At 38.3% G+C, this 19,707-nt stretch overlaps 1 protein-coding gene across 1 annotated transcript; it reads right to left on the reverse strand.

Annotated features, from left to right (window-relative positions):
• Positions 1-2,663: 2,663 nt before the first annotated feature.
• Positions 2,664-4,782, reverse strand: LOC122672106 (pentatricopeptide repeat-containing protein At2g33760-like). The gene is made up of 3 exons (XM_043869604.1): positions 4,631-4,782; positions 2,857-3,793; positions 2,664-2,741 (listed from the first exon to the last, which is right to left on the reverse strand). Exons 1-3 carry the CDS (start codon positions 4,780-4,782, stop codon positions 2,664-2,666), a joined length of 1,167 nt encoding a protein of 388 aa, XP_043725539.1.
• Between the last annotated feature and the right edge of the window lie 14,925 nt (positions 4,783-19,707).

Consider the following 19,707-nt stretch of genomic DNA (forward strand, 5'->3'; position numbering starts at 1 on the left):
ATCGGATTATTCAAATTTTTTCCGGATATCTCTAACCGAATATGGATGTCCCTAAACGAATATGGATGCTTATCGGATTTAGATTTTCGGTTATCCATTTACATCCCTACTCCTAATCTTGAATCCTATCATGTTCTCGATCTCCCACTTGTCCAGCTCTAAAGTGGAAAGAAACCCTATAAATCTTCAAGATTCCCAATCGCAAGCAGGGTTTTAGTAATCGGTATCAATATTGGTCTTTGTCGATACTGATCCTGATCGGCTCTATTCATCCAAAAATTATCAATGTTCCCATTTTTACCCCTATCTGTACCGATCCCTCGATACGGGATCGGTCAAGAATCGATGTCGGTATCCATTGATACCAATATGAATAGACTGAATCAGCCGATTCAATACCGATATCGATACCTCAAGATTGGTATCGGTGGTCCCCGATCCCTGATTCGTGGTTGATCCCATACAAGTGGATTATACGATGAAGGGTAAAAATATAAAAATATATATTTTTTTAAAATAGAAGACTGGTATGTCCGTCCTATTCAGATTGATATTGGGTCGACAGTTTGATTTGGAAAAGATCAAATTGTTCCTGTTCAGGTGCCTTCTTGACCTTCTGGGTGAGAACTGAGAACGCACTCAACTGGCAACTGACCTCTGTGGCTCAACGTTTGAACCAGAAATTGGGTAGAAAGTTCTTTGGTCCCTACAAAATTTTGAGCCGTATTGACCCGTGGCTTATAAGCTCGACTTACCGGTGACCTCGCGGATCCACCCGGTGTTCCACATTTCCCTTCTCAAGAAATATGTGGGTTCCATTTCTTTCACTGTGACACCACAGCCTGTTGCAGCTCCACCGGATCGGAGTCTGACACCGCTGGCTATTCTTCGTTCACGCGAGATTCGCCACCAGGGTCAGTGGATTCCTCAAGGTATTGGTACAATGGGCTACCCTTTCCTTGGAAGAGGCATCGTGGGCCTAGTTAGCAAATTCGGATTCGGGAATTATTCGGATAAAGAATTATTCGGAATAATTCATTTTGTTAATTTAAGATTTCGATCAAAAAAGCGGTAAAAAAAACGGACATAATAAAATTCGGATTCGGATTCGGATTCGGGAATTATTCGTTTACCAAAATAAAAGTCGGACAAAAAATTCGAACGTTATTTTTAATATTTATAGTATCTATTTAACATTGCCAATCAATAAATATACCCGCATAAGATACAAGTAACATAAGAATTGGAATACAAGCATTCATAGTCCACTAATTCCATCATCCATAAAAACATAACAAGAATTACAATGGTCTAAAACATAACAAAAATCAAGACTTTCTTTTTTCTTTTCCTTTCATAGTCAATTATGTGAAATGGGTTCATTATCAATTATGTGCAATCGGTATTGATGAACATGCGCAAAGAGGATTTCCAATTTCATTCAAGAATCAAGACTAAAGAGTGCAAGGACTTTGTGAGTGGGGCATGCCGTGGAGACAAATTGTGACTATACAAGAGGAATTCCAATTTCATTCAAGAATCAAGAGTGCAAAGGCTACTGTGATTTGTGACTTGTGACTTTGCAAGTGGGGCATGCCGTGGAGACAAATATATTACAGAGCATGTGGTTTACCTCTTAAAGATCCTCAACCCTTAGTCGGTCCAATGGAAATTTGATTGGTCACTTGCTAATTGCTACACCGAATCTTGCAAAGCCCCACTTGAGAATTGAGAGAGAGGTTGATGGTATATACAATGAAAACAAATAATAAACAGGGAGAGCAGAGTCAGCAGACTAGCAGAATCACAGGTAGCAGAGTTTTTTTTTTTTTTTTTTTTTGGTTAAAGGGCAGCAAAGTTGAGAATGATAAAATAATCAAAAGGTTGGGACTTGGGAGGAGCGCGGCTACTTGGTGACGGTGTTTTCTTCTTTGGGTTTTTGTTTTTTTTTATCTTTCAACCAATTGTACAGTGAAGATCGATCAATAGCAGACCGTAGACGACGTCTTGTGAGTTGGATTACTAGAGTGGAGCCGTAGATGGTGAAAGATGAGAGAGTGAAGAAGAGGGTTAGGAGAAGGAGCAAAGATGGAACTCAAGGTCACTTGCAGCGGTGGCCGCAGGGCCGGACTCGTCGGAGTGTCAAAGAAGAAGCAGAGCCTCATACTGGTTTTTGACTCTTTGTCTCTCTCACAGTAAAACAGTAAAAAGGTTAAAGGGGTAAAACTGTGAAAGTGTTAAACCGTGAAATCCTAAGGGATAAAAGGAATAAGGGATATTAAGGGGTTTTTTTTGTTTTTTTTTTTTAAGGTAACCGAATTATTCGTATATAATTCGGTTCGGCCGAATATAACGTGATTTTTTAAATAGTTTGAATAAAACGCGAATTTTTCCAACTTATATTTATAAATTGGATTCGAGAAGAATAATTCGTATTATTCGATATAATTCGATTTGGCCAAATAATTCGCGAATTATTCGGAGAATTAAATAACTAGGATCGTGGGTGGACTGCCGTCTTGCGCTCTCAGTTCCCATCTTTGAACCTTGAGGACAAGGTTGCTCTTGAAGGGGCGGGTAATGGTAGGATTACCCAGGGACACGTGGTTGACGACAAGGATATGCCCAAGGAACACGTCACCTTACTCGATCAGCCTTCAGCATCAGCGGTTCCAACAGTCACGCAGTCCATGCCCATCTCGGCAAGAAGGAGCATCAGGCACAGGAGACAATCTGTCCTCCTATGAGATCATGTAGTTAGTTAGGATTATGGTTCAATTCCCAGAAGGGAATATGTCATGCTTTCTGCGTTTTCGTTTTGTTTAAAAGAGATCGAAGGCAATGGAAAAGACAGACAATATTCAAGTTTCTCTTCTCTCGTCTTTCTTCTAGGAGGTAGCTCCCTCGAAAGAGCAATTCCCCAACCAAAACCCTATCATGTCCCGCCCTACCCAACATATCTACCATACACGTGTAATGCTCTAACCCGAGCTCCACTCCAAACTTCCCCTCCTCCATCTTCTCAAACAAATTCCGTCCCAATTCCGTCAACCCTCCATGACTGCACGCCGTCAATACCGTTGTGAAGGTAACGGCGTCAGGCGACTCTCCCACATCTAGCATCTCCTCGAACAACCGCACAGCCTCAGCCTCAGCGCAGCACCCGTGCGTACCGTACCCAGCTATCATGGCTGACCACGTAACCGAGTTTCTCTCCGTCAATTCGTCGAATACCTGGCGGGCGATCCTCAGGTCACCGCACTTGGAGTACATCGTCACCAACATGTTGGAGGTGGCCAAGTCGTCGGTGAACCCGTGGACTAAAACGGCCATGTGGACCTGCCTACCGAGGTGGAGTGCCGAGAGGCCGGCGCAGCATTTGAGGACAGAGGGTAACGTTCGCCGGTCGTGTTGTTTGCCCGCACGGAGCATCTGACGGTATACGGAGAGGGCTTGACGGAAGAGGTTGAGAGAAGCGTAGCCTCTGATCATGGAATTGTAGAGGAAGGTGGATTGACGATTGGTGCGGGAGAAGATGAGGGCGGCTTCGTGCATTTGTGCACAAGCGGCGTAGGAAGACACGAGCTTCGCTCTGATGAAGTCATGGTAAGAGATTCCCACGGTCACGATTTGAGCGTGGATTTTTCTCAGAGTGTTTAGATTCTTAATGGACGAACAAGATTCTATCAAAGAAAAATATAGAGGGATTGTGTTGGTGAGAATGCATGATTGCAACAAGCTCGGTCCATGAGGAGAAAGACGTTTCCCCAAGACTTGTGTATGAATATAATTCCTTATATATTAATCATTGGCAAAAGGTTCCGTGTATGATCGTACATCGTGTACGATCCTGTCCCCCTCTCATATGCGGCCATCGTAATGCCAAACCTCCTATTTACGCATTGTAAACTGTTGTGCTAACTTCTTGGCGGGAATTCTTCACACTTGTCAGGAATTACATTTATGTATAGATAGTCTTCCAAGAGACACTTTCTTCTCTTATGCAGGATGACGCGAATGGAAAGAAATTCTTTAGAATGTAAAGACTTCTTTTCTTTATTTAATTAATACAATCTCTCTTTTTCTCTAAAAGAAAATTTTTTACTTTTAATCAGTTGTTGTTATGATTCCTAAATTTCAAGTGGGGGAAGGTTCCTCTGGGAAGGTTCCTCTAATGCTGATGTGCAGTTTTGGGCGAAGAAGACGCGTCTTATGGAAAAATAAATTAGATCGGGGGTATGCAGTATTGTTTTTGTGCTAACATGGTAGGGATCTTTTCCCCATTTCAAGTACGGGGCCCTTTGCCAATGCGGGAACCAATAGGAGCATGCGTGAAAGCATCAATAAGGATGGGATTTCTATCTTTTATGGGAGTAGGTGGTCATTTTGCACTTCTCTGTGTTTACGCACAAGTGTCATGCTGCCTTTTAGGATTCTTTTCCACAACATAAAAATAACAAAAACCCATATTGTATTTCATAAGATTAACAAATGAAGATATTTTGAACCAATCTAAAAAGAAGCCCTAAGCTCAAGTGTCCTAAGGCCTAATAAGATCAACATTATAAAAAGCCACCAAACTTTTCTTTGGCCCATTAACCCTAAAATCTCTTTCCAAAGCCCAACAGACCCAACAACAATAAGCCCAATTATAGTTGGGCTACAAGCTGCCACTGTCCAATAACCAGCTCTAATCTCCTCCTTCAACTGATCCTTCTCCCAACCACAACACCCATCAAAGAATCTAAACTCCCCTGCCTTAACTACATTCCTCTTCACCATCTCTGCTGCACACCCTACACTTTCCTTAGTCCCATAATACAACCATCTGCAGGAATCAATCGTTGAGGGGAAAGATGATTTTTCTAAACACTTTAATGATGCACAACATCTACACATTGGGAGTGATGATAAGGGAGAAGCTGTGTTAAAAATAAATACCTGTTTTGGCCGCTGCCGTAATTTTTCACCAGTGAGATTGGGAAATTTTTATACGGGGTGATAGGGCTCGGCGAGAAGAAAGTTTTGGTGGGTGGATCGTCGCCGTCGAAGGCTGTACGCTAAGCCACACGCCGGCAAAAGCGACGGGTGAGATCCACTCTCCTGTTATTTTAAAAATAATAATAATAATTATAAATATTTATAACATTGTAGGGCTAACGTCAGCACTGTGACTTGTGGGTCACGTTTGTCCCGATCAGAGATGGGCCCGACCCGGGTCAAAGATACCCAACCCGATCAATTGTGAATAGGTCAAAGTCAATCCGATCTGTTCAAAGATTCTTTGACTTGGTCAAAGTCAACATGACCCAATCAATTGACCCGATCTGAGTCCTGTTTTTTGACCCGAAAACCCAGTTGGATGAAACGACGGTCCGGGGAAAGATGATTGTTCCAAACTGTTTATTGATGCACAACATCTACACGTTGGGAGTGATGATAAGGGAGAAACTATTCTCCATTTGTGCGTGAACTACGATCGTTTTGAAATCCTGACACTGATTCTTCAATCAGACGTTTGTCAACAAGGAGAACTTATCAATTTGACTAATATTGAAAGGAACACTGCTTTGCACCTGGCAGTGCTAACCAGAGAAACGGAGGTAAAGAGTTTCTAACATTTTTTTTTCCTGTTATAATGGTTCTTTATGCTTTTTTATTTTTTATTTTTTATTATAATTGTTCATTATGCTAGTTTTTTATTTTTATTTTTTAACACAGCTAGCTAATATATATCATCGAAGGTGTTTTGATTTAATTAAGTTGGAAGCTGTTAGAGAATAAAAACCACGGTGCACAAGAGAAAAACCTGTTGTATTCATCATCTTCTTCCATTTTCTCTTAATCTTCACAGAGATTATCACTTGCTAATTCATTTCATGGTCACCTGAAATTATATGAATTTTTTATTATTATTGTTTCAACCAAACATGATATAATGATTTTTCTAACAAATTCTTTTTTCCTGTTCTAATGGTTTGTTAATGCTAAGCATTTCATAGTCACCTGAAATTATGTGAATTTCTGATTCTTTTGGTTTCAACCACACATGATATGGTCACCTGAAATTATGTGACTTTCTGATTCTTATTGTTTTAACCAAACTGATATAATGATTTTTTTAACAAATTTTTTTCCTGCTCTAATGGTTTGTTATTGCTAATTCATTTTATGGTCACCTAAAATTATGTGAATTTTTAATTCTTATTGTTTCGACCAAACATGATGTCTATATAATGATCTTTTTATGTATGTACAGGTCATCGAGTCATTGTTGCAAATAAATAGCATCAATGTGAATGTTATAAATAATGTGGATCGGACACCTCTAGATGTGATACTTTATTTTGCCAAGAGTTTCGTTGATAGTAAAATTGTAGATATTATAAGTTGTGTTGGAAGTTTAAGTGCAAAAGATATCATTAATGAAAAAATTATCGAGGAGAATACAACTTCTAGAACTCATGAAGATTGGATCACCAAAATATTCCAGGTGATATCAGGGAAGCAAACAACCCACAAAATGGAGTGGATAAAAAAAAGAAGAAAAACTCCCTAATGATGGTAGCAACGGTAATAGCCGGGATTACCACACAATCCCTTTTAAATACTCTCAGTGGGCTCTGAGATGAAGATTCCCCGAATGATCCTTTGAAACCCAATCACGTTCTTAAGAACAGATTGGGTTGTGCCAAAATGGCAGATAAGGCTCCTGAAAGGTTCGGGGTCTTCTTGGTGTTTAATGTTAGGATTTTCTATGGGTTTAATTAATTACGCCTTACCTATTGATGTGGGTCCACCGGCATAAACCCCTGCTTGGGAATAGTTTGAAAGATATTGGGGTATACTAGTCTTTTTCATTATGGGGATGGATTGGATTAGAGTTTATATTTATTATAAATACATAGTTAGGGTCCCTGCAACCTCTTAGTCTTATTCTCTATTCTTCTCACAAGAAAGCGAAGCAAAGTAGGAAGAGAAGGCTATGGAAGATCCAGACCGAGGGACTTCAGTTATTGTTCGAGGACGAATCAAGCTTGGAGCTTTTCCTTTGTTATTGTTCTTCGCCAACATACGTGTGTGACAGGTATACTTTGTTTTCCCGTTATTTTATTCAATCGTGTTCTAGATCTCTGTATGGGGATGGATTCGGATTTGACAAAATCCAAGGTTATTTCTATCAAATGGTATCAGAGCCATCCATACAGACCTTGAATCGATTATTTGTTTGTCTGAGCAGTTAAATCGATTTTTAACGACGAAGAACGAATTTTTCAATTTTTTTCGGGCAAGCCCGTACTTATTTTGGCCGTTGTCGTAATTTTCACCGATGAAATCGGAACATTTTTATACGGGGTGATAGGGCTTGGCGAGACGAAGGTTTTGGTGGGTGGATTGCCGCTGTCGGAGGTCGGGCGCGCCGCCACGCGCAGACGAAAGCGGCCAGTGAGATCCACTCTCCCGCTGTTTAAAATAATAATAAATATTTATGATCTCATCATGACGTCATAGGGCTAACATCATCGTGACGTCGTAGGGCTGACGTCAGCACTGTGACTTATGGGATACGTTTGACCCAATCAGAGATGGGCCCGACCCGTGTCAAAGATACCCAATCCAGTCAACTAGGAATAGGTCAAAGTCAGTCAGATATGGTCAAAGATTCTATGACCCGATCAAAGTCAACCCGATTAGATCACTTGACCCGATGCGAGAGCTGTTTTTTTACCTGAAAATCCAGTTGGATGAAACGGCGGTTCGGGGAAAGATGATTGTTCTAAACTGTTTATTGATGCACAACATCTACACATTGTGAGTGATGATAAGGGAGAAACTATTCTCCATTTGTTCGTGAACTATGATCGTTTTGAAACCCTGACACTGATTCTTGAATCAGACGTTGGTCAACAAGGAGAACTCATCAATTTGAAAAATATTGAAGGGAACACTGCTTTGCACCTGGCGGTGTTAACCAGAGAAATGGAGGTAAAGATTTTCTAACATTTTTTCCCTGTTACAATGGTTCGTTATGCTATTTTATTTTTTTTTTAATTATAATTGTTCATTATGCTAGTTTTTTATTTTTATTTTTTAACACAGCTAGTTAATATATATCATCGAAGGTGTTTTGATGTAAATAAGTTGGAGACTGTTAGAGAATAAAAATCATAGTGCACAAGGAAAAAAACCGTGGTGTTCATCATCTTCTTCCCTTTTCTCTTAATCTTCAAAGAGACTATCAATGGCTAATTCATTTCATGGTCACCTGAAATTATATGAATTTCTAATTCTTATTGTTTCAACCAAACATGATATAATGATTTTTCTAACAAATTTTTTTCCTGCTCTAATGGTTTGTTAATGCTAATTCATTTCAAGATCACCAGAAATTATGTGAATTTTTTTTTCTTATTGTTTCAACCAAACATTATATGGTCACCTGAAATTATATGAATTTCTAATTCTTATTGTTTTAACCAAACATGATATAATGATTTTTCTAACAATTTTTTTTCCTGCTCTAATGGTTTGTTAATGCTAATTCATTTCATGGTCATCTGAAATTATGTGAATTTTTAATTCTTATTGTTTCGATCAAACGTGATATTTATATAATGATCTTTTTATGTATGTATAGGTCATCGAATCATTGTTGAAAACTAATGGCATCAATGTGAATGTTATAAATAATATGGATCGGGCACCTCTAGATGTGATACTTTATTTTGCCAAGAGTTTCGTTAATAGTAAAATTGCAGATATTATAAGTTATGCTGGAGGTTTAAGTGCGAAAAATCTCATTAATGAAGAAATTATCGATGAGAGTACTACTCCAAGAACTCATGAAGATTGGATCACCAAAATAATCCAGGTGATATCAGGGAAGCAAATAACCCACAAAATGGACTGGATAAAAATTTTAAAAAAAAAAACTCCTTGATGATGGTAGCAACGGTAATAGCCGGGATTACCACACAATCCCTTTAAACCCTCCCAGTGGGCTCTAGGACAAAGATTCTCCAAATGATCCTTTGAAACCCAATAACGTTCTTAAGAACAGATTTGGTTGTGCCAAAATAGCACATTAGGATCCTTAAAGGATCGGGGTCTTCTTGGTGTTTAATGTTAGGATTTTCTGTGGGCTTAATTAATTATGCCTTACCTATTGATGTGGGTCCACCAGCATAAACCCTGCTTGGGAATAGTTTTGAGGATATTGGGGTATACTAGTCTTTTACATTGTGGGGGTGGATTGGATTAGCGTTTATATTTATTATAAATACATAGTTAGGGTCCCTGCAGCCTCTTAGTCTCATTCTCTATTCTTCTCACAAGAAAGGGAGTCAAAGTAGGAGGAGAAAACTGTGGAAGACCCAGACCGAGAGACTTCAGTTATTGTTCGAGGACGAATCAAACTTGGAGCTTTTCCTTTGCTATTGTTCTTCGCCAACATACGTGTGTGATAGGTACACTTTGTTTTTCCATTATTTTATTCAATCGTGTTCTAGATCTTTGTATAGAGATGGATTCTGGTTTGACAAAACCCAAGGTTGTTTCTATCAAGTGGTATCAGAGCCATCCATACAGACCTTGAATCGATTGTTTCTTTGTGTGAGCACTTAAATTGATTATTAACGACGAAGAATGATTTTTTTTGAATTTTTTTGGGCGAACCCGTACTTGTTTTGGCCGTTGTTGTAATTTTCACTGGTTAAATCAAAATTATTTTATAAGGGGTGATAGGGCTTGGCGAGACGAAGGTTTTGGTGGGTGGATCATCGTTGTAAGAGGCCGGACGCGCCGCCAAGCGCCGACAAAAGCGGCGGGTGAGATCCACTCTCTCGCTGTTTAAAAAATAATAATAATAATAAATATTTATGTCATCATCATGACGTCGTAGGACTGACGTCAGCACTGTGACTTGTGGGTTACGTTTGACCCGATCAGAGATGGGCCCGACCCGAGTCAAAGATACCCAACCCAGTCAATTGGGAATAGGTAAAAGTCATTCCGATATGGTCAAAGATTCTCTGACCCGAACAAAGTCAACCCGACTCGATCAATTGACCCGATCCGAGAGCTGTTTTCTAACCTGGAAACCCAGTTGGATGAAACGGCTGTTCGGGGAAAGATGATTGTTCTAAACTGTTTATTGATGCACAACATCTACACATTAGGAGTGATGATAAGGGAGAACCTATTCTCCATTTTTTCGTGAACTACGATCGTTTTGAAACCCTGACACTGATTTTTGAATCAGACGTTGGTCAACAAGGAGAACTCATCAATTTGAAAAATATTGAAGGGAACACTGCTTAGCACCTAGAGGTGCTAACCAGAGAAATGGAGGTAAAGATTTTCTAACATTTTTTTTTTTGTTACAATGGTTCATTATGCTATTATTATTATTTTTAATTATAATTGTTCATTATGCTAGTTTTTTATTATTATTTTTTAACACAGCTACTTAATGTATATCATCGAAGGTGTTTTGATTTAATTAAGTTGGGGACTGTTACAGAATAAAAACCATAGTGCACAAGGGAAAAACTGTTGTGTTCATCATCTTCTTCCCTTTTCTCTTAATCTTCATAGAGACTATCAATGGTTAATTCATTTCATGGTCACCTGAAATTATTTGAATTTCTAATTCTTATTGTTTCAACCAAACATGATATAATGATTTTTCTAACAAAAATTTTTTCCGGCACTAATGGTTTGTTAATGCTAATTCATTTCATGGTCACCTGAAATTATGTGCATTTTTTATTCTTATTCTTTCAACCAAACATGATATGGTCACCTGAAATTATATGAATTTCTGATTCTTATTGTTTTAACCAAACATGATATAATGATTTTTCTAACAATTTTTTTTCCTACTCTAATGGTTTATTAATGCTAATTCATTTCATGGTCACTTGAAATTATGTGAATTTTTAATTCTTATTGTTTTGATCATACATGATATCTATATAATGATCTTTTTATGTATGTATAGATCATCGAATCATTATTGAAAACTAATGGCATCAATGTGAATGTTATAAATAATATGGATCGGACACCTCTAGATGTGATACTTTATTCTGCCAAGAGTCTCGTTGATAGTAAAATTACAGATATTATTAGTTGTGCTAGAGGTTTAAGTGCGAAAGATCTCATTGATGAAGAAATTATCGAGGAGAGTACTACTCTAAGAACTCATGAAGATTGGATCACCAAAATAATCCAGGTGATATCAGGAAAGCAAACAACCCATAAAATGGACTGGATAAAAATTTAAAAAAAAACTCCTTGATGATGGTAGCAACGGTAACAGTCGAGATTACCACACAATCCTTTTTAAACCCTCCTGATCCCTCCTGATGGGCTCTGGGATGAAGATTCCCCGAATGATCAGTTGAAACCCAATCACATTCTTAAGAACATATTGGGTTGTGCCAAAATGACAGATAAGGATTCTGAAAGGTTCGGCGTCTTCTTGGTGTTTAATGTTAGGATTTTCTGTGGGCTTTATTAATTATGTCTTATCTATTAATGTGGGTGCACCGGCATAATCCTTGCTTGGGAATAGTTTTAAGGATATTGGGGTATACCAGTCTTTTCCATTGTGCGGGTAGATTAGATCAGGGTTTATATTTACTATAAATACATAGTCAGGGTCCCTGCAACTTCTTAGTCTTATTCTTTATTATTCTCACAAGAAAGGGAACCAAAGTGGGAGGAGAAGGCTGTGGAAGATTCAGACCGAGGGACATCAGTTATTGTTCGATGACGAATCAAGCTTGGAGCTTTTCCTTTGTTATTGTTCTTAGCCAACATACGTGGGTGACAGGTACACTTTGTTTCTCCGGTATTTTATTCAATCGTGTTCTAGATCTCTGTATGCGAATGGATTCGGGTTTGATAAAACCAAAGGTTGTTTCTATCAAGTGGTATCAGAGCCATCCATACAGACCTAGAATCAATTGTTTGTTTATGTGAGCACTTAAATCGATTGTTAACAACGAAGAATGAATTTTTTCAAATTTTTTTGGGCGAACCCGTACTTGTTTTGGCCGCTGTCGTAATTTTTCACTGATGAAATTGGAAAATTTTTATACAGGGTGATAGGGCTCGGCGAGATGAAGGTTTAGGTGGGTGGATTGTCACCGTCAGAGGCCGGACGCGCTGCCACGCGTCGACGAAAGCGACGGGTTTGATCCACTCTCCCACTGTTTAAAAAAATAATAATAATAATAAATATTTATGATATCATCATGACGTTGTAGGGTTGGCGTCATCGTGATGTCAGCACTGTGACTTATGGGTCACGTTTGACCCGATCAGAGATGGGCCCGACTTGGGTTAAAGATACCCAACCCGGTCAACTGAGAACAGGTGAAAGTCAATCCGACCTGGTCAAAGATTCTCTAACCCGGTCAAAGTCAACTTGACCCGATCCGAGACCCATTTTCTGACCCGAAAACCCAGTTGGATGAAACGGCGGTCTGGTTCGACTGAACCAGATTGGTTCGATTTTGTTTATTCGATCCGGTTCGTCTTGAATCGGTTTGGTTCTTTCTATAAAATAAAATCAGAAACTTTCAGAGGCCCGTGTGGGTTCGTTTGGATGAATTTTTAGGTGTGGTTTTTTTTGGGGTGTTTATTTTTTCATGTTCTTTGTTTTGATATGTAATTTGGCATATGTTGAAAAATCAAAGACCATGGTTTTAGTGGTTTTTGCGCCTTTCTACAATCTTGAATGCATGTTATAATGGGTGTGGAGCATGGGATTGAGCTCCGGTTTGGACCGTTGTGTCCGACTTTCTGAGATCTGTTTTTGGGTACCTCGTTTGAGTATTGTTGACATCTTTAAAGATGTGTTTCTATGATTTCGTCTATATAGATTTGGTTTTCTCAAATTTTATTTTTAATTACGATGGGCGGTGGGTGTCTCAGTTTTGGGGTTTGAGGTACTTAAATGTATCAAAGTGACTTTAATATCAAAGTTAATTTTGTGCATAGATTTTAGAATCCCTAATTTGACTGCAGAGGTTAGGATTACAAAGTGTCAGGATGGAATTAGGCAGGACCCACCAAAGTGGCATGCCTGATTTTTATTGTGATATTTTTGTGATTCAAGGTTATCTAATTGTTTGGTAGCAAAGTTGATAATGATCACCCAAAGGTGAAATTGTCAAGGTTTAAAAGTTTTATGCACAAGAAATGGAGAAGCATGGCTTAGGAGTTTTTTATCACCCAAAGGTAGAGGAGATTTTCGGACGTCATTGTCTTCTAGCAATAGTTGCACTAAGAGGACCAGTGCATTTTTTTACCCAAAGATTGAAAAATGTAGTACAATCGAAACTCTTGTTTGCTAGTTCTAATTGCTAGCATGGTTCTTTATGTGTGGGTATATCACACCAAAGTGTTGGTGACATTTGCCCAAGGTGATAGAATTTCAGGAGTTGTTGTTCCTTTTACGGTAAATGCGGATGAATAAGAGAACCAGTGCATCCCTAGCCCAAAGGATAAGAATGTAGTAACGGTTGCAATGCTTATTCGATTTTATTGGTAAGTGCACTGATTATGTGATTGACAGACTTGTTCATTCATGTCTAATATCTTGTTGATTGCTTTTTCTTCCACGCATGATGTCATATTTGAGAATATTTTCTATTGTTCTTACTCATGTTGCAATAACTATAAAGGAAAATAAGTTGTAGACCTAGAAGAGAGTTTAGGGTCAATATCCAAACTTGGTATGTTTAGAAACACTTTAGGAGACAAAACCAGGATAAGAAAATGGGAACATGGGAGAAGATAGTTGTGTTCACTTGTGATGAAACTAAAGGTTTGGTAGTATTGGGCCACACAGAAATTCAGGCAGTTATTTTAAAAGTTTGGTACAATTTATTTGGTGTGGGTCCACAGGCATAAACCCTGCTTGGAAATAGTTTTAAGGATATTGGGATATACTAGTCTTTTCCATTGTGGGGGTAGATTGGATTAGGGTTTGTATTTATTATAAATACTTGGTCAGGGTCCCTACAGTCTCTTAGTCTCATTCTCTATTCTTCTCACAAGAAAGGGAGCCAAAGTGGGAGGAGAAGGTTGTGGAAGATCCAGACCGAGGGACTTCAATTATTGTTCGAGGACGAATCAAGCTTGAAACTTTTTCTTTGTTATTGTTCTTCGCCAACATACGTGGGTGACAAGTACATTTTGTTTTTTCGTTATTTTATTCAATCGTGTTCTAGATCTCTGTGGCACTACTTGGTTCGTTGTTAATCATCTTCCTTCTTATAAGTGGAGTACCACTGACCCAAAGATTTTTATTAGGGAGACTGAATTTAATGATGTGGTGTATAATCACAGGGTTGGTGGTGGGCTGGTGTATGTCACTATACCAAATAGTCCCAACTGGTAATGACTATTTAGATATGATAAGAAATATACTTGGGGATTATACAGCAGATGTTTGGTTGGGTTTTGTATGTTTGATTTTCATAATTAAGACAGCACATCTGGGCGTATGGTTAGTGTGGGAAAGAACTGGGAGGTGAAGGGTATCCACCTGGGTTATAATGTTCATATTTTCCATGATGGTGGCACTCTTTTTAGACATTGATCACCTACTACAGCCCAACCTCTTAAGGATATTGATGATAGGAGCCATCATATGGGGTACACTAGTTGCCTCTTTCCTATTTTCTCAATTATGACAAAAAACTAATAAATGCATTGAAGAAAAAGCATAACATGTAACAAATTGGAGATGTCAAAAGGATAAAACAAATCCAAAAATCACTTGGGTTAAAGTGATGGGAGACGACAAGGATGCTCATGAGTTAACAGCAGATAAGGTGAGAGTAGAGAATAATGGTGGAATAGGATTTGTACAATCAATCCCTGATGGGAGGAACAACACTTCCATTTTGACATCTCCAATTTAACCCATCCTAGTGAATTGAGTAGTTGCCTAACCCCTCTCTTTCATCATGTTCATAACTTATTTCTCTTCGTTAAAGCCGTTCAGTTCAGCCTATAAAGAAAGAAACTTCCATTTGTCTACATGCCATATTTGTTTTACATGTCTAATAATACAACATTTCTGATGTGCATTACTTAAAGGACTGAAACTGATCATTTTTTTTTATAAAAATAAAAATAGATTACTAAAAGGAATTACAGAAACTGAGCACTTTGCTTGTATGTAATTTGGCAAGAAAATTAAGATACAGGTGAGGAGAGTGAGATTCACTACAGGTGGTGAAAAATAGATTACTATGAAGAATTACAGAAACTGAGCACTTTGCTTGTATGTAATTTGGCAAAAAAATTAAGATACAGATGGGGAGAGTGAGACTCACTGCACGTGGTGAATTGGATTATGGCCATGGCATCTAAGTGAAGAGAGAGAGACTCATTGCAGGTGGTGAACCATGTTTTCTTAAAAGGGGGAATTTTTGAGAGGGGCTTTCAATATCTTTGAACAATAATTAAAAAACCAATAAGTCATGAGCCTAAGCAGATACCCACAACGTCGACAAGTGACTAGTGAGCCAAACCATGAGCGCAAACAATATTTATCAAAATAAGAGATAGATATAGACAATGCTAAGAAAGTTTTAATCAACCAAAAAAGATAAACATCAAGACCTATAATCTCATCAAAGTATCAAACACACACCCCAATGCTAAGAAAGTTCCCAGCCATCAAGTAAAGAGGATAAACATCAAGATTCAAGACCTATATTCTCATCAAGTTTAAACACACACACCAAAAAGAAAGAAAGAAAAAAAACATCACAGTGTTGTGATCTTCATATATCAGCTTTGATGACTCCTTCCCCCCTCTCCTCCCAAAATCTGCACACAATAAAATTATGTGAGTTGTAAATCAATCAAAAATAATTATGGTACCCCATATGATGACTCCTATCATTAGTATCCTTAAGAGGTTGGGTTGTAGTAGGTGATCAATGTCCAAAAAGAGTGCCACCATCATGGGAAGCATGAACATTATAACCCAGGTGGATACCCTCCACCTCCCAGTTCTTTCCCACACTAACCATACGCCTAGACATGCTGTCTTAGTTATGAAAATCAAACATACAAAGCCCAACCAAACATCTACTATATAATCTCCAAGTATATTTCTTATCAGATCTAAATGGGCATTACCAGTTGAGACTATTTGGTATAGTGACACACACCAACCCACTATCAACCTTGTGATTATACATCACATCATTAAATTCAGTCCCCGTAATAAACATCTTCGGGTAAGTGGTAATGCACTAATAAGAAGGAAGATGATTAACAATGAACCAAGTAGTGCCATGGCATTAAACACCAAGAAGACCCCGAACCTTTCAGGATCCTTATCTGTCATTTTGGCACAGTCCTATCTATTCTTAAAAACATGATTGGGTTTCAAAGCATAATTCGGGGAATCTTTGTCCCAGAGCCCACCGGGAGGGTTTAAAAGGGATTGTGTGGTAATCCCGACTATTACCGTTGGTACCATCATCAAGGAGTATTTCTTTTTTTTTTTTTATCCACTCCATTTTGTGGGTTGTTTGCTTCCCTGATATTACCTGAAATATTTTGGTGATCCAATCTTCATGAGTTTTTGGACTAGTATGCTCCTCGATAATTTCTTCATTAATGAGATCTTTCGCACTTAAACCTCCAGCACAACTTATAATATCTACAATTTTACCATCAACGAAACTCTTGGCAGAATAAAGTATCACATCTAGAGGTGTCCGACCCATATTATTTATAACATTCACATCGATGCCATTTGTTTTCAACAAGGACTCGATGACCTGTACATACATACAAAGATCATTATATAGATATCATATTTGGTCGAAACAATAAGAATTAGAAATTCACATAATTTCAGGTGACCATGAAATGAATTAGTATTAACAAACCATTAGAGCAGGAACAAAATTGTTAAAAAAATCATTATATCATGTTTGGTTGAAACAATAAGAATCAGAAATTCACATAATTTCAGGTGACCATATCATTTTTTGTTGAAACAACAAGAATAAGAAATTCACATAATTTCAGGTGACCATGAAATGAATTAGCATTAACAAACCATTAGAGCAGGAAAACAAAATTGTTAGAAAAATCATTATATCATGTTTGGTTTAAACAATAAAAATCAGAAATTCACATAATTTCAGGTGACCATGAAATGAATTAGCCATTGATAGTCTCTGTGAAGATTAAGAGAAAAGGGAAGAAGATGATGAACACAACAGGTTTTTCCCTTGTGCACCATGGTTTTTATTCTCTAACAGTGTTTAACTTAATTGAATCAAAATACCTTCGATGATATATATTGACTAGCTGTGTTAAAAAATAAAAATAAAAAACTAGCATAATGAACCATTATAATAATTAAAAAAAAAAAAATTAGCATAACGAACCATTATAACAGGGAAAAAATGTTAGAAAAACTTGACCTCCATTTCTCTGGTTAGCACCGCCAGGTGCAAAGCAGTGTTCCCTTCAATATTTTTCAAATTGATGAGTTCTCCTTGTTGACCAACGTCTGATTCAAGAATTAGTTTCAGGGTTTCAAAACGATCGTATTTCACGCACAAATGGAGAATAGTTTCTTCTTTATCATCACTCCTAATGTCTAGATGTTGTGCATTAATAAACAGTTTAGAACAATCATCTTTCCCCTTAATGATTGATTCTTGCAGAGATGTTCTCCCGTATTGGTAGAGGGAGCGACCTTCTTCCATGGTGCCATTGAGCACTTGAGGAAGCGAGCAAGTAAATACGTTGGCTAGCTTCATTCCCACAGACGAAGCCAATCTATTGCATTAGAAAATCGCTAATGGGTCTTTCGGGTGCCGTAACCTGTAAAAGGACGTCAGTGACAAAGGAGAACCGGTGTGGTTCCAGCCTTGGACTCTCTGATGCCTAAATTAGGTCTCCCGTAGCAACAGATAAATTATTGGAATTCAAGATGGTTAATGAGGTATAATATCTGAGTATTTATAGTTGAGTGTGGCGGTGTGGAGAGTCCTGGTGGGTGATGAGTGTGCTACACAGGGTAGATCATCATGTAGTAGAGTCGTATTTAGAAGTGTTCCTTGTGAGACGTAGAGTTCTAGTAGGGAAGAGGTTCCCTAAGCGTGTTCTTCGCTTGTTGGGCAATCGGCCCTTGATGTTTCAGTTCAACTAGAATTATATTTCTTTAGGATAACACCCATTTGGTACATATCCATGCTCTGACCTTTTAGTGACAAGATGACATGGACTTTGGTGGTGATGTCACAGTTGGACCTCATTGGCTGGCGTGAAAGACTTGGTCCCTGGATGACTTTTTGGGGTCTATTCCTCAAATGGGTCTTGACGTAGCCCGGCCTAGGCCAGCTTCTTCCTCGTGTTAGGACATGTGGCATCTCGGGATTGGCCCGTGTATTTTTGGTTTATCACCTTGGTTTTGGCACAGGGGCTACATGACCAGCCAATGTTCTTTTTCCAAGTTAAGTTGAGCAGATTAAATGGTTTAAGATTTCTTGACCAAAATAAATGATGAGATTTTAATTTCTTTAAAATTGTCCCTTCACCCACAGCTTGTTTACCAAAAAATACTTCACCTAGCTTTTAAGAACTGCAATAGAAAAAAAAAAAAAAAAAAAAAAAAGGGAGAATGTTCTCTATGCCGCAGTGCAACCTATGCCCAGGCACATGGGTAGCCTATGCAAGGGGGCAGGGTGGTCATTGCACCCACCCCCATGTGTCTGGGTGCAGGCTGCGCTGCGGCACAGAGAACAGTGCCCCAAAAAAAAATTATTACTCGATGCTTGTGTGCACGAAATTAAATTCTGTGATTAGTTGAATCAATTTCTGATCTGAAAATTCTTGCTTCACTTTAGTTAAAGGACAAAGTTTTCCTCCACTTATAGAGGACGGTTCACCCACCATCCTAGGGCTGACAAATCAATATGTTCCAAAATACCCTCCTGCTACTAATTCCCGCCCCTCGGTGAATGGGATCCCATTCACCGTCGTTGGAGGGAAACTCGGTCCTTAGTTAAATAACATCATAATATTTTATAATATCTTTTTGTTTTTGGTAAGGGTAAATTACACGTCACCCCTTGGCTTTCAAACGAAACTCAAATCACCCCCTGGTTTTTGAAAATACTCATCCGTCCCCCTCTATAGTAACGGTGTTAGTTTGCTGTTAGTTATTGGTGTAAAAGGACTATTTTACCCTTGTACTAAAACATTAGAATTAAATTTATAATACTACCCCTCAAAATCTATGTTTGGATGTCAAGGGTAGTTTAGGGATTTTAATTTATTTAATTGGCTGACATCATCACTTAACAGCATAAAACTAACGATAGGGACCAATTTATCATATTGGGGTTTAATACAAGGGATGATTTGAGTATTTTCAAAAAATAAGGGGTGATTTGAGTTTCATTTGAAAATCAGGGGGTGGCATGTAATTTACCCTTTTGGTAAGTATTTTATAATATCTTTAGGAATAAGTTTCCCTCCACCACCACCTGCTGAATAGATTCCCACCATCCTAGGGTTGACAAACTCCTTCTAAATTTTAATATTGTCTCCAAAATACCTTTTGATGCCTCCTACGTAGATCTGGACCCACCTCGGTGAATGGCTGAAGAGAAACTGGGTTTGTATCTTAAACAATGAGACTTT

The sequence above is a fragment of the Telopea speciosissima genome, chromosome 8 (assembly GCF_018873765.1).
Source record: "Telopea speciosissima isolate NSW1024214 ecotype Mountain lineage chromosome 8, Tspe_v1, whole genome shotgun sequence".
Classification (NCBI taxonomy): Eukaryota; Viridiplantae; Streptophyta; class Magnoliopsida; order Proteales; family Proteaceae; genus Telopea; species Telopea speciosissima.

Bases quoted from the DNA above. Each gene is read 5' to 3' on its own strand.
- LOC122672106 (XM_043869604.1), bottom strand. From the start codon at position 4,782: ATGGTGAAGAGGAATGTAGTTAAGGCAGGGGAGTTTAGATTCTTTGAT. The intron at 3,794-4,630 runs GTCTGTTGGGCT...TTAATATATAAG, and splicing joins ATTGGGCTTATTGTTGTTGG to GAATTATATTCATACACAAG. The intron at 2,742-2,856 runs GTCTGTCTTTTC...ATGATCTCATAG, and splicing joins AGAAGAGAAACTTGAATATT to GAGGACAGATTGTCTCCTGT.